Source organism: Haliotis rubra, unplaced genomic scaffold (assembly GCF_003918875.1).
Source record: "Haliotis rubra isolate DU_JTF1 unplaced genomic scaffold, ASM391887v1 Scf82, whole genome shotgun sequence".
In the NCBI taxonomy this organism is placed as follows: Eukaryota; Metazoa; Mollusca; class Gastropoda; order Lepetellida; family Haliotidae; genus Haliotis; species Haliotis rubra.
This window is the reverse complement of record NW_025767546.1, coordinates 725,577-740,555: the sequence shown is the minus strand read 5'-3', so window position 1 is coordinate 740,555 and position 14,979 is coordinate 725,577. Positions and strand designations below refer to the sequence as shown.

The 14,979-nt window shown below is 40.4% G+C and overlaps 1 protein-coding gene across 1 annotated transcript; it reads right to left on the bottom strand.

Moving 5' to 3' along the window:
• Positions 1-8,847: 8,847 nt before the first annotated feature.
• On the bottom strand, positions 8,848-11,512 carry LOC124262006 (sec1 family domain-containing protein 1-like). Its single transcript, XM_046696417.1, has one exon. The coding sequence runs from the start codon at positions 11,470-11,472 to the stop codon at positions 9,496-9,498; it is 1,977 nt and encodes a 658-aa protein (XP_046552373.1). The 5' UTR covers positions 11,473-11,512; the 3' UTR covers positions 8,848-9,495.
• Positions 11,513-14,979: the final 3,467 nt, after the last annotated feature.

Genomic DNA, 14,979 nt, shown 5'->3' with positions numbered 1-14,979 from the left:
GTAACAGTTTTTGTGTACTATACAATGGACATTCAAGGAAGTAATGAAAAACATTCTCACATCCATGGCCACATTGACATGATGCGTCATATTTTAAATATGTATTCTAAATGAATCTTAATTAAGTGCACTCGTCATATATCTTAATATTGTGTACAAAACATTTAACTTCTTTATTCCATATGAATAATATTTAGGTTCACATTTGTCTTTATTTGATTTATATGATACAACAGTGTCGCAATTTCTAATAGCTAAGCTAATGTTTTCAATATGATGATGCCGACTCCCGTTAGACTAGAAGGTTAAACCGAAATGTGTATGAAAAATTCAAATTACTGTCTTTTCGTCCATCTTTCAAAATAAATAATATAGCTTCAGTTTATCCTGTGTTTTTATTTGGACTATTCCTTTATAATGTGTATGTAACAGGTAGTAGATAATCTGTTCACTGAACCGTAAATGTTGTTGTTTTAAGGTGTCTGCGAACTGGCTGTCTGCGTAATAGGAGGACACCTTATCCCTAGCTGAATAATGACGAATATCTGCATTCCGGTCTAATTAATATTCATGAGTGGAAACCCGAACGTCTGATTCCCCTGGCTACTTTTTCGCTGCCAAGGCTGATGCACTTTCGATATACTGAATATTCACAACGTAAAACCCGTAAGCCCTATTCCTATCGCTACTAGGAATATTAGGATATACTTCGGTTGAATAAGACAATTTTGCATTTGCATTGTTGAAAAGGTACCAGCCTTTTCCGTGTTTGATGATCTAAAATATCTGCCAGTGACACGGAAAGGTTAAGATATTAGTAGGTAGGTAGGTAGGTAGGTAGGTAGGTAGGTAGGTAGGTAGGTAGGTAGGTAGGTATGTAAGGTTTTAGGGCGACCTTGGGCCTTAAAAGGCCTATATGCGCCCAACACTTAACAAACTGTTATATTTTTGTTCAGTTAAATACGTCGTACTTACCCGTTTTAACGAGGAAGTCTAAAACAGCTCTTTGTATGCAACCATACATTAAATTATCGCCAAGTATTGCGTTCATTGTAAAAGTATTTTGGGTTTTGTTAAGCACAGTTTCTTTAAGAGCCTTACGTGGGTTTTCATGAGCTGGACATTCAATGAGGTAGTGCTGAACTGTTTCTGGGCAGTGTAAGTTACAACTTTCACACAGAGGAGATAGGTCTTTATCTAAAAATACTTCTATATGCCTTTAATCCACAATGTCCTAGCCTGAGGCGAGTTAAAACAACTTCATCGCTGCGACAACGCCGACGAATTTTAAAATGTTTGTTTACTACAGGACAAGTAGAGAACATGTGTCTACCTGTAGTTTCATTGTCCCATTTATTTTGCCAAGATGCATTTATTGAAGATGAAATGAAATGACAAACCAGTAATCTCTTGGAATGGGCTTAAATGAATGAATATCTGTCTGTGGTCTGTTGTAAGCCTTCTTAGCAAGTGTGTCAACTACTTCGTTTCCAGCTACACCACCATGTGCAGGAATCCAAACAATATCACAGCTGATGTACATGGAGTTTAAAGCAGTATCAAGATACAAGATGGCGTATAGTATGTCACTGCGTGGACCTTGTACACCTGATTGAATTGCTTGTACAGCTGACAACGAATCAGTAAAATTATTGCTTCATGTTCATTATCTTTTACCGATTTTAAACTTGAAGTATGGCTGTCAGTTCTGCTGCAAATACAGACAGATGATCAGTCAATCTAATTCTTTTGGATAAACCAATATCGGGAATATAAAAAGCTCCACCAACATGACCGGTTCTGGGATCCTTTGAAGCATCAGTGTAAATATGAGTAAAATTGCTATATTTGGTGGGAATGTAATCTTGGGTTAGGATTTTAATAACACTTGGTGACATTTGTTTGTTTACAAGCTCCGATAAATCCTGTGAAATCGAAGATTGTGTTAATGTCCATGGAACCGTTTTAGGGAGAGATCGAGCAGCATTCAACTGAAGATTGTTCAACTGGTACTGTAATGGAGACTGTTGTACAAGTACTCCAAACGGTGGTTTTCCGTGATTCCAATCACACATGACATATTCCACACAATCACACAATATATCAGTTGCTGGTTGATGCCTAGATTAAGCTTTTAAGGGTAAATAGTACTTATGGACAACTTTAAGGAGGTTCTGAGCATTCCACCTGAAGGGCAGAAACTGGAGTAGTAGGAAAGGCACCGGTGCATATCCGAAGAGCTTTTGCTTGAACACGATCAAGTTTAGCCAAATGACATTTTGCAGCATTCATGAAAACTTGACAGCCATATTCTAATCTAGACAAAATTAGTGCTTTGTACAAAAGAAGCAAGGATGATTTATCAGCACCCCACTTTGTGGCAGACACGCTTTTCAGTAGATTGAGAGCTTTAGTACATTTTGATGAAATGTAGTTGCTGTGGTGGGACCAAGTGAGTTTTTTTATCAAAGATTACACCCAAAAATTTAAATTCAGAAACAAATTTTATGTCCTGATCACAATGTGTAGCTTCGTATTTGGAGGAACTTTACGTCTTGTGAAGAACATAGCAACTGATTTAGAAGTTTATACCTTGAACCCCCACTTTGAACACCAAAGATCTATAGAATTTAGGGCTAATTGAATAGATATGTGAACAAACTCAATGTTTCCAAAACGTCTCCAACAAGCACTATCATCTGCAAATTGTGATGCATCAATGTTTAACGAAAGTTCAGAAAAGAAATCATTGATCATAATATTAAAGAGACAAGGGCTTATAACACTGCCCTGTGGAGTGCCATTTACAATAATTCGCATGTCAGACACGTGTTGCCCAATACGAACTTGTATGGTTCGATCAGTTAGGAAGGACATTATCCACTGTAGCAAACGTCCCTTTACCCCCAAACTTTGCAGTCTAAATAAAAGTCCATTTCTCCATAACATATCATATGGCTTTTCAATGTCTAAAAATACACACAGCATATACTCTTGGTTTCCTAGTGCTTTTTGTGATTGATTCTAAGTAGAAACTCAAACGATTTGTGACCAACCTTTCCATGATTTTACACAGGTTAGACGTTAAGGCTATTGGTCTAAATGAAACAGGGCGAGATGGATCTTTACCAGGTTTGGGAACAGGGATAACAACAGCGTGTCTCTAGCTTCTGGGTAACTTCCCAGATATCCAGCTTTAATTTATTATATTAAGTATGACTTCTAAAGCTGAATCTGGCATATGTTTCAAAGTGTTCGTAACACAATTCAACGGCACCAGGAGATGTATTCTTGCCTTTTGATATTGCCTATTTTAATTCTCTGAAGGCGGAAGGATAAATCATATTCAGAAGAAGGTTCTAATAAAGAATCTGAAATTATAGGAATAATCTCATTCTCCAAATTTGTGATTTCGTTTTTAAATTTTGTTGAAAAGTTTTCATAGCTGCTAACAGCCTCAAACTGATCTGCTAAAAGATTTGCTTTCTCTTCACGGGAAATAGCACTTTGATCCAAAACAGGAATAGGGGATCTATTACGGTTCCCACTAATCCTTTTTACTTTGGCCCAAATTGAAGACAAGGAAGTATGCCTGTTTATTGTAGATATGTAAGAACGCTAACAGCTGCGTTTTAATGATCGTACAAGACGTTGGAATTCAGCCCGTTTTTTCCGAAAGTCTTCCTGCGAAGTCGGTTATAGGCCTTTTGTCGAGCTTTATCGGCTTTATCACAATCCTTATTCCACCAATACTGAGAATTTCGAGTAGTTGGCTTTCCGGAAGTTTTACCAATAGCTTTTTCTGAGATTTTAGTCAGAGATAAAGTTAGCTTACAATTAGAACTTTCAATGTCATCTGTAAGAAGATCACACGTTATTTCATTTGAACAAAGTTCAACAAATTTATGCCAATTTGCAGATTTAAATCTCCATCTAGAAATTCCATGTGCAGGTGTTCGAAGAGGTGTAAACGATATTTCAGTGAAAACTGGAAAGTGATCACTCCCCAAACTGTCGTGTTGATAAACACCCCACTGGCATTTGTGGGATAAAATAGGCGAAACAAGGGTAAGATCCAATGCTGAGAAAGTAAAGTGGCCAGAGTTTAGCAATATTAAACCCTGTGTCCTCCAAAATTTCCTACAACTTGACCAGCATGATTTGTATGCCTGCTCCCCCACAGTGCATTATGACTATAGAAATCACAACATATCAAAACTGGTGTATCTACAGAATTAGTCAGCATTTTATAATCATCTAGAGATGGCGTACCATTGCTGTATATATTAACAATGGTTAGGAATTGTTTCTCGTCTGAGACAATTTCCACCGCATTTGCCTCAAAATTAGGTTTCGGCAAGGTATGACTACTATATGATAAATCCAATTTGACAAACGTAGCAAAACCGCCGCGTTTAGGATTTCTGGTCGTAGGGTCTTTTCGGTCTTTTCGCATGCTAACATAACCATTAATTTTAAACTGACACTAGGCCAGAGGAATGTTTCTTGAATGCATATTACATCCGGTTGGAATTTTAGTTTTTCAAGAAACGCCTTAAGATGAGGACCGTGTGCAACTAAACTCTGTGCACTCCACTGCAGAAAAGTTAGCAGCAAGAGGGCGCTATCCATCATGATTTATCAGTGAAAAAAGACGGAAGATATCTTGAGATATATCAATGTGGAGATGAAACTTTGCAGCGGACATAGTACGACAAATTTGGTCATCAAGGTTTGGAGCACCAAAACAGACTGTGATGACTGACCTCTAGATGAAAGGTTGAGATATTGAAAGCTGGAAGAGTAACCTCCCTTTAATGTAGTGACGCCGTGTTTCACCAGGAAAAGATAAGCTTAGTTGATGATGATTATGGATTTATTGTTATCAGTTGTGTAATTGTGGTTGGATCAATATTACAACCTTGGAATGAGAAACAAAATGTCTGACATTCTTGTTTAACATGCACACTGAGGTGCATCAATGAGCACATGCATGCTTGTGTGTGCTAGCCCACTGAGACAACTGAGGTGCATCAATGAGCACATGCATGCTTGTGTGTGCTAGCCCACTGAGACAACAGGGGTGCATCAGTGAGCACATGCATGCTTGTGTGTGCTAGCCCACTGAGACAACAGAGGTGCATCAATGAGCACATGCATGCTTGTGTGTGCTAGCCCACTGAGACAACTGAGGTGCATCAATGAGCACATGCATGCTTGTGTGCTAGCCCACTGAGACAACAGAGGTGCATCAATGAGCACATGCATGCTTGTGTGTGCTAGCCCACTGAGACAACAGAGGTGCATCAATGAGCACATGCATGCTTGTGTGCTAGCCCACTGAGACAACAGAGGTGCATCAATGAGCACATGCATGCTTGTGTGTGCTAGCCCACTGAGACAACTGAGGTGCATCAATGAGCACATGCATGCTTGTGTGTGCTAGCCCACTGAGACAACTGAGGTGCATCAATGAGCACATGCATGCTTGTGTGTGCTAGCCCACTGAGACAACAGAGGTGCATCAATGAGCACATGCATGCTTGTGTGTGCTAGCCCTCTGAGACAACAGAGGTGCATCAATGAGCACATGCATGCTTGTGTGTGCTAGCCCACTGAGATCAACAGAGGTGCATCAATGAGCACATGCATGCTTGTGTGCACTAGCCCACTGAGATCACAGAGGTGCATCAATGAGCACATGCATGCTTGTGTGTGCTAGCCCACTGAGACAAAAGAGGTGCATCAATGAGCACATGCATGCTTGTGTGTGCTAGCCCACTGAGACAACTGAGGTGCATCAATGAGCACATGCATGCTTGTGTGTGCTAGCCCACTGAGACAACAGAGGTGCATCAATGAGCACATGCATGCTTGTGTGTGCTAGCCCACTGAGACAACAGGGGTGCATCAATGAGCACATGCATGCTTGTGTGTGCTAGCCCACTGAGACAACTGAGGTGCATCAATGAGCACATGCATGCTTGTGTGTGCTAGCCCACTGAGACAACAGAGGTGCATCAATGAGCACATGCATGCTTGTGTGTGCTAGCCCACTGAGACAACAGAGGTGCATCAATGAGCACATGCATGCTTGTGTGTGCTAGCCCACTGAGACAACAGAGGTGCATCAATGAGCACATGCATGCTTGTGTGTGCTAGCCCACTGAGACAACAGAGGTGCATCAATGAGCACATGCATGCTTGTGTGTGCTAGCCCACTGAGACAACTGAGGTGCATCAATGAGCACATGTGCTAGCCCATGCTTGAGACAACTGGAGACAGGGTGCATCAATGTGCATCAGTGAGCACATGCATGCTTGTGTATGCTGCTAGCCCACTGAGACAACAGAGGTGCATCAATGAGCACATGCATGCTTATGTGCACTAGCCCACTGAGACAACAGAGGTGCATGCATCATGAGCACATGCATGCTTGTGTGTGCTAGCCCACTGAGACAACAGAGGTGCATCAATGAGCACATGCATGCTTGTGTGTGCTAGCCCACTGGACAACAGGGGTGCATCAATGAGCACATGCATGCTTGTGTGCTGAGACAACTAGCCCACTGAGACACTGACAGAGGTGCATCAATGAGCACATGCATGCTTGTGTGCGTGCTGCTAGCCCACCCACTGAGACATGAGACAACATGAGGTGCATCAATGAGCAACATGCATGCTTGTGTGTGCTAGCCCACTGAGACAACAGAGGTGAGCACATGCATGCTTGTGTGTGCTAGCCCACTGAGACAACAGAGGTGCATCAGTGAGCACATGCATGCTTGTGTGTGCTAGCCCACTGAGACAACAGAGGTGCATCAATGAGCACATGCATGCTTGTGTGCTAGCCCACTGAGACAACTGAGGTGCATCAATGAGCACATGCATGCTTGTGTGTGCTAGCCCACTGAGACAACTGAGGTGCATCAATGAGCACATGCATGCTTTTGTGTGCTAGCCCACTGAGACAACTGAGGTGCATCAATGAGCACATGCATGCTTGTGTGCACTAGCCCATGGAACGAACATAACATGCATCATGTTAACATTGATACTATACTCATACACAGTATCCCCACTTCATACACAGTATCCCACTACGGGTCTAACAGTCCTACACCAGGCAGGGTAACATGCCTTCAGCAATGACAGGCCATGGGAATCAACTATAGACTTTTCGCTCTTCAGCACTGTCCACAAGACCACTGAGGTAGTCAATGAAATTCCTACCATGTCATTGTAGCTCACCTTGATAAGAAGACATTAATTCATGCCAATAAAGATTCCATTCAATAGTCATATATTTTCTGAGTGAATGAGTGAATTGGGTTTAAGGCTAGTGTTTTACAGCATCTCGGTTTATTATGGGAGGAATGGCCAAAGTGATGCATGTCTCTAATGTTTACCACTTTGAAATGCTCAAGCTTGTGTACAATGCTGACAAAAATACCAACCTAATCAGTAATCAGGGTAAGAACAGGTTTTTATCCCATAATGACCTGGTCGCTTCAATGACCGGACCACTTGTGCCTAGCTTATGTCGTCACCAAATACATGCTAAAGTTCTCTTCCTATCTAGCAAAGGTTACAGAATTGTGCCAGTTAATGTTTGCACTGTGAGAGATTATAACAGCTTGGTGAAAACACAAGGGTAAAGAAAATGAAATATGGTGGACATATCTCGTGAGTCCTTTTATAAGCAAGGATATACCCAATTCCATGACATTTTGAAAACAAAGGGCTGATTAATGACCAATAGAGCTGCTGTGGCAGACAAACAGAAAATCTGAATCTGTTGAAGTGACTGGGACGTAATTACTGGTGAGATCCAACATGTGAAGGTCCAGCTTCATTGGTTCAGTGTTTTCAGAGTGAGCGAGTGAGTGAGTTGGGCTTTACACGACTTTTAGCAATATTCCAGCTATATCACAGCCGGGGTTACCAGGTGTGGGCTTCACATATAGTACCCATGTGGGGAATCGAACCCGGATCTTCAGCTTGACGGGAGAACGCTTTCACCACTAGGCTAGCCCACCACCCCAGTGTTTTCAGAGTGAGTGAGTGAGTAAGTTTTTATGCCGCACTCAGCAATATTCCAGCTATATGGTGGCGGTCTGTAAATAATCGAGTCTGGGCCAGACAATCCAGTGATCAACAGCATGAGCATCAATCCACACCATTGGGAACCGATGACATGTCAACCAAGCCAGGAAGCCTCACCACCAGATCCCATTAGTCGCCTCTTACAAGAAGCATGGGTTACTGAGGATCAATATTCTAACCAGGACCTTCACAGGTAATTTCAAAATATCAAAATATAACTTTGTGCGGCACTTTTCAAGTTGATGATTGAACAAACTTTTCAAAGTTCAAATTCTAGAAATTCTTGAACAAATAAAATTATCATAAAAAAATTTGCATTGCACCTCTCCTTCAGACAAAGACAGTGGTGGAATGTGGCCGGTCTCTAGCTCATCAACCAATGGTTGGTTGGTTGGTTTGTATTTTAATGCCACAGTCAGCAGTACTACAGCTGTATGACAGCTGTCTGTAAATATCAAGTCTTGACCTGACAATCTTGTGTACAGCTGTATGACAGCTGTCTGTAAATATCAAGTCTTGACCAGATAATCTAGTGATTGACATTATGAGCATCGATCTAACGTAATTGAAATATTCTGACATGAAGCAAACAAGTCAGTGAGCCTGACGACCCTATCCTGTTAGTCCCCTCTTGTTAAAAGCATGGAAAATTCTAACCTGTGGATCTACCATTGGTGCTAAATCAGTCATATCTAAGACTCTAAAATACTATAACCCAAGGAGAAATCAAGTCACACAAGAGCGATTCATTATTTAATTCTGTAAAATTCATGTCGGTTAACATTTACATATCAGTGAATACTTACTTTAACCCACACAAACTAGTGATTATCTTACATAATCAAAATGCCAACTTGGTAATATTATAACAGCAGAACAAGCACCAAAGGTAACAATTATCAACTTTGGAATAAGTGTCCCTGTTCTTGTAGTGAAAACCCTTCACATATTTTGTAAACAGAAGAGCTGAAACAACTGGTAGACATTCAATAAACCAACACTTGATGAAAATACCTGTAGTCAGATGGTGGCTGTGGCTGATTGTGTAACTTTAACTTTGGCCATTTTAAAATTTGGACATTTAAAATCATAACAATTTCATATTAAATTTGGCTGATTATTTTAACCTGGAAACATAGGTGGTCTGTCACGAAATTTATCAAAATTAAGCTTCCAAGTAAAATTGAATACAGTAGTTTCAGCTCAAGATAATTATATATCTCAAATTCTCCATACATATCCAGTACTTGGTGACCTAAGGGTAGGTTCAGGAACAGTGGATGATACAGCCAGTCCCAGTAGAAACATCTGACTATATGTTTGGTCAGGCAAATATCAACCGCCAATATTTCTGAGCAACAGACAGACAAAATCAGTCTCTAATAACATTAGCAATACATACAACATGTACAATAATTTACAGCCTTTATATCATGATCAGTCTCAAGCATCATCATCATCATCATCATTTTCTTCCCAAGATGTGCCAACTGTTTGAGAAACATGGAGGCATTCACCAAGTCACTGCACCCATACACTATTTTGCGCTGTGTTGTGGTCGACCTGGACTTAGCATAGTCCATGAGGTTCTGGTACTCGATGTAGTTGCCACCACCAACCATGAAAACATAAGCATCTTGGTACGCTGACTTGTTTCGGGGAATGGATGTACTATCTGCCCGCAACAGTTTAGGGTCAAAGTATCGGTAATCGTCAGTCTCTTGATTAGACTTCATCTCCATCAGCGCATCCACAACTCTTGTAGCTGGCAGATTGTGTCGTTTGACAGCCAGATTCTTCACTCCCTCCATCACAAACTGGGAACCTTTAGACACAAGGTTTGAGAACATTCCAATAGAGCTGATGCCACCCCCAGCATACTGACTTGGTGCAACGGTCATTTTGGAGTAGGCTCTCCAGCGTCTCATGTACTGGATGGCTGTTATGTCACAGTTGGCAGCTTGGAGAGCCACACAGTATTGGTCTATCTCAGCTTCAGACATGTGGGGGCCACAGATGAGTGCAATGATAAACAGTCGTACTTTATCTTCTGGAGTCCCTGCTTCGGGATCAGATATCAAGTCCATCAGAGTCTTATCTAATACAGACTTACTCATCATTTTCTCTTCTGACTCAAAGTATATATCAAGCTTTCTGACTTTGATTTGATCAAGTAATGCTGTGGCTATATTTGTGTGCATGTCAATAAGACGTTTCTTTTCAAGAAGTTCTGGAAGTGAGCTGACAGCTGATGTAAGTTTAGCTGTATTATCTGACAACATACTTATAGCCGAGTCATCTTCTCCTTCAAGTCCCATTGCAGCTTTAAGTTTCTTCACTTCATCTTCCTGTGTCCTGTACACATCCAGCTCCTCCTGCACTGCCTCAGCAACTGTTGGGAATGGACTTCCCTTCTCTGTGTCCCAGAATTTGTCGGCAGTGCTAAGATCATATGTCTTTTTCTTCTTCATAGGGCGTGGAGATCCTGCTGCAGACCTTGCTTCAGACGTCTCTTCAATTTCAACTCTGTTCAGTTTAAAATCCAGCACATCGTGACATAGAGCCTGATATGTCCAAGTGTGATGAAGCATTGTTGCTAGATCTAGATTCCGATCAAGTACCACCAACAGTGGTCGCTGGAAGCTGAACTGACCAGGTTGAGAGTCAGCTGTGAATAAACTATTTCTTGCATCGCGGATGTTCTCACGTAGCTTTTTGTCAAGCTTCTCTGCAACCATTTCAGCTGCATTTCCTCTGGGGCATCGGATAATTGGTACAGTACCTAGAGTCACAAAAACTGAAAACAAACTGTCAACAATGGTGTCCATGATGTTCTCCATCTCAGAGTCTTTCACATCTCCACGGTTGATGGCATAATATGATATTGAATCACGGTCTTGATGTCGCAAAGTAAACAGATTGTCCTCCAGAGATATAAAGTTCAAATATTGGTCGAACACTTTGGAAACCTGGGCGACTGTGTTACTCTGTATCGCCGTACTAGCGATATCCTCTAAACGCTGACGTGATATGGCAGATATAAAATTGAAATAGTAGTTTTCATACAGCTGATTCTGCATATCACGGCATATTCTTTGGATGTTTTCATCTGTCGGGAGTACGAAGTATATCGCCGGGACATCTGGGATTGGGTCTCGATCTGTGTGTAGTTGTAAATGAAGAGTTACACCAATATCTCTCAACTCCTTTACAGTCAATAACGGCGATATTATATCCTGACCAAACCTGTCGTAGACAAGAATCTTCCATTGTGGTTCAGCAGACGACTGTTTAGTCTGTGGCTGATTAAAATTGAGCATACGTTTCAAAGCCGCGATTTGTTTTTCTCTCACTGACGCTGCCATTTTGACAATGTGTCAGTGCTGACCCCTACACGTGGCACTTCCGCATTACGCCCTCTGGTCTAGGGTAGATAACTCTTGCAAAGCAACCAAAGCCGGTTCAATGGCAGACGATGTTTCGCTTTGACGTTTGACTGTTTAATTCGAGGCTATAATCTCATTTATATTTAAAACATTTGGAAGATTCTCATGTAAGCGAGTCATTTTAGGTTGTTTCCGATTTGAAGCAACACTGACTGTAGCATTTGTGATTTTTCTCTACACCTAATCTGAGTTTGAAGTTCAGGCAAGGTTGTTGTTTGATATGTTTCTATCTGCAATATATTGCCCTCCAGTCACCACCACATTCAGCTTTACTATTTCCTATTTTTGTCAATAATGAAATTTCCATTTTGTGATGTTGTTAGGTGTAGATCTATATTTGAATAAAAATGAAAGGGACCGTTCATAATTTGTGGCTAGGGGGTGATGATGAGTTTTATGGAGAAACATGTACAATGTAAATGACCCTCCCTAAAATTTATGTACAAGGTAAGTGGGACCCCCAGTCATGTACAAAATTACTGCCCCCTCCTTATAGATGTGTACAAAATTGAAAACAAATTGGGGACAAAAAAAAAAACCCCATTAAAATCATCACACCCCACCCCCACCCATACTTGTGTGAATCTATTCTCGTTTTATGACAAAATTGGGGGATGGTGTGTGTTTAAAAAGGATAATGTACTAAGATAAGTGTGAAGAATGAGAGATGAAGCAGCTTTAGTGGAGAGTATTTGGTAGGTACACTAACTCCTTCTTTGGAGTTCTGTGATTTTCTGCAACACCTTCTTTAACAGTAATGTTTTGTGGAGGATTTGTGTTTTCATGCCACTGCAGCCAGGAAATATAGTGATAGTCGATTTGCAGCTGTGTGTCTTCATGTCCAAATTACTAACAATAGTCCTGTGTTTGAATCCTGGCTCTGGGGATGCAGTGTCAGTGGATTTATGCCCATGGTTGTTACACTTTATCTCAACCACACATCCACAGGGTTTTGGGAAGATTATGGGCCTTCACATAATCATGCTATATTGTACACTTATGTCAACCCTGAATGTATGTACTGTGTATCACAATAGATAATCTTTAAGTATTCATTTTGTTAAGTAAAATGTAATCTATGACTGCAATATAATGTCCTATCCTGTCATTTTAATTTTTATATTTTCCTTTTCAGGTTGTAGTTGCAGATAAGTATAAAGAAAAAACAACTGGTTCTCTGTTGTTTTTTGTTTTATTTAGAAACTGCACAAATTACATTTGCAAATTTCACATCCAGTGGAAAATGATTCAGTTCCAGTGTAACATAAACTCCCCCGATTCTTCAAGAAATATTCAGTCATGACTTTTCAGAAAGTGAAGTGAGTTTTCTATGAATTAAACACGTTTTCCGGCCCTGACAACGTCCTAGACATGTTCCATCATCAAGTATTTCAAACTCTATTACAGCGGTTCCAAAATCGTTTGCGTTCGATTATGAGAAATGTGATCGATTGCTTGGTCGTTTGGCCACTGCGACCAATCTTCGATTATTTCAATTAATCGGAACATCACTAACTTACACAATACACAAAGTTAGGTCTTTAATCATGGGCTGCTTCTAAAGTATGTTCAGGATGCTGTTTTGTTAGTAATCCATGCATAAACATGTCACCACTTGCCAATGATATGAACAGGGATGAGGATTTTCCACGGATCCACAGAATTCTGCGGATTGTATCGCGCAGGGGTCATTCTTGTGAATCATTTAAACCTGAGGCCCCCAAGACACTCGGCTCATTTTCCACTCATATCCTTTCTCATTCTTGTGTGAAATATATTCATTTCTTTAAGACCTTTCTGGCATTTTTGCTCAATGTTACTTCTTTATTGATAATTGATTGATATTTTGTAAACGATTATCGATGTCTATGATCCATATCGATAGCCAGCCCTAGTAATGGCTGCACCATCAGATAAAAGTGTGTGGTGGGATGGGGTGCTTGCACCAAACACTGAATCCTCGGCCAAGTCACTTTGTGACAAAGGTTTCATGTGCATCCCCTTTTCCAAAATCGTGGACCCACCTCTGTGATGGACAGCACTTACTCAAAAGTGTGTGATATAACACAAGTTGAAGGATAAGAGTATCACCCAATGTGAGACTTTATTTAAGTCTGTAACTCTTGACTCTGCTTTAATGGTTTAAGTAGTAGCCTTGAGCTTAATTATGTTTGCTTCTGTCAATAACTATTGAGGGAGTGATTACAGAATGAAACAGTGCAAATTTCAATTTTCGTGTCTCCTATTGAGTTGAAAGTTGACTCTCAGGTACACACACTATTGGGAAATGGACCAGGTGCATGTTATCATGGGAAATGTAAGTTAGGCATGGAAAGATTGGCAACTCCAGCAAGTTTAATTCAGATCATTTGTTTTGTTTCCCTGCAAATACAATATATAATGCTGTGGTGTTGATCAACAAGACACTTCATGATTACTTTATGGTAACTAAGGTGAGGCCATCAGTCCTATCAACCTTCATCCCAAATGTTCTCAACAGTGTATGCACAAAATGTTTTCACAATGTGCTTAGTATATTCAGTCATAAACAAAAACACAAGAGATGAATACTGTCATAATATTTTATTTACATGCAAACAGACTGTATTATAGAGATATATTATGCTGAGTAAATGTATAGTATATTGAAGCAGTTCTGTTGCTGTGATAAATCTCATATATTTTCTAGACTCTCTGTACAACAAAGACAGGTTTGATATGGAGACAAAATGACCAGACAATACCAAATGCTGAAGCTTTTCACCATCACAATGACAATGGACCCGTCGGGATCAAAGGGAAAATTGCCCTGCAAAACATGGAGAGGGAGAAGAGTGCTAAACAATCACAAACAGAGACAATACATTTTGTTAGACTGCTATATTGGAAATAGGCTAAATTTCTCTTTTAATTCAGTTACTTTAGATCACAAATGTGATCCTGGAAAACCAAGGAAAGCATTCATGATATTTCTTGTTAACAATGCTCAGTTGCATGAACATGGCACCAGAACAGTGAACGGTGTCCAGCAAACGTGAATAAACAAATGGCAGCCAATCTGTCTGCATTTTTTAAACTATAGTATTTAGTTCAAGATAAACGCTTAATTATTTCAGACATGATCAGGTGCCACCTGCATTCTTTCCAAAAGTAAGAAAATTTGGCACTTGCTTGAGGCTATTTCTAAACCTAGAGAACAAATACATGCATGCAATACAATCCAATCTACTGAACAAAAATAGGTGGAACTACACATCGCACACAGAAGCAAGGCGAGACACTGACAAGCTGACTGCCTGAACACACAGCAACACACATGCATTAACAGTGGTAGCATCATCACCAGGAAGCTAATAACTGGCATACTTTACAGCTTGTGAGTTTGTTCAGAGTAAATACCGAATAATTTTCAAAGACTACATTAAA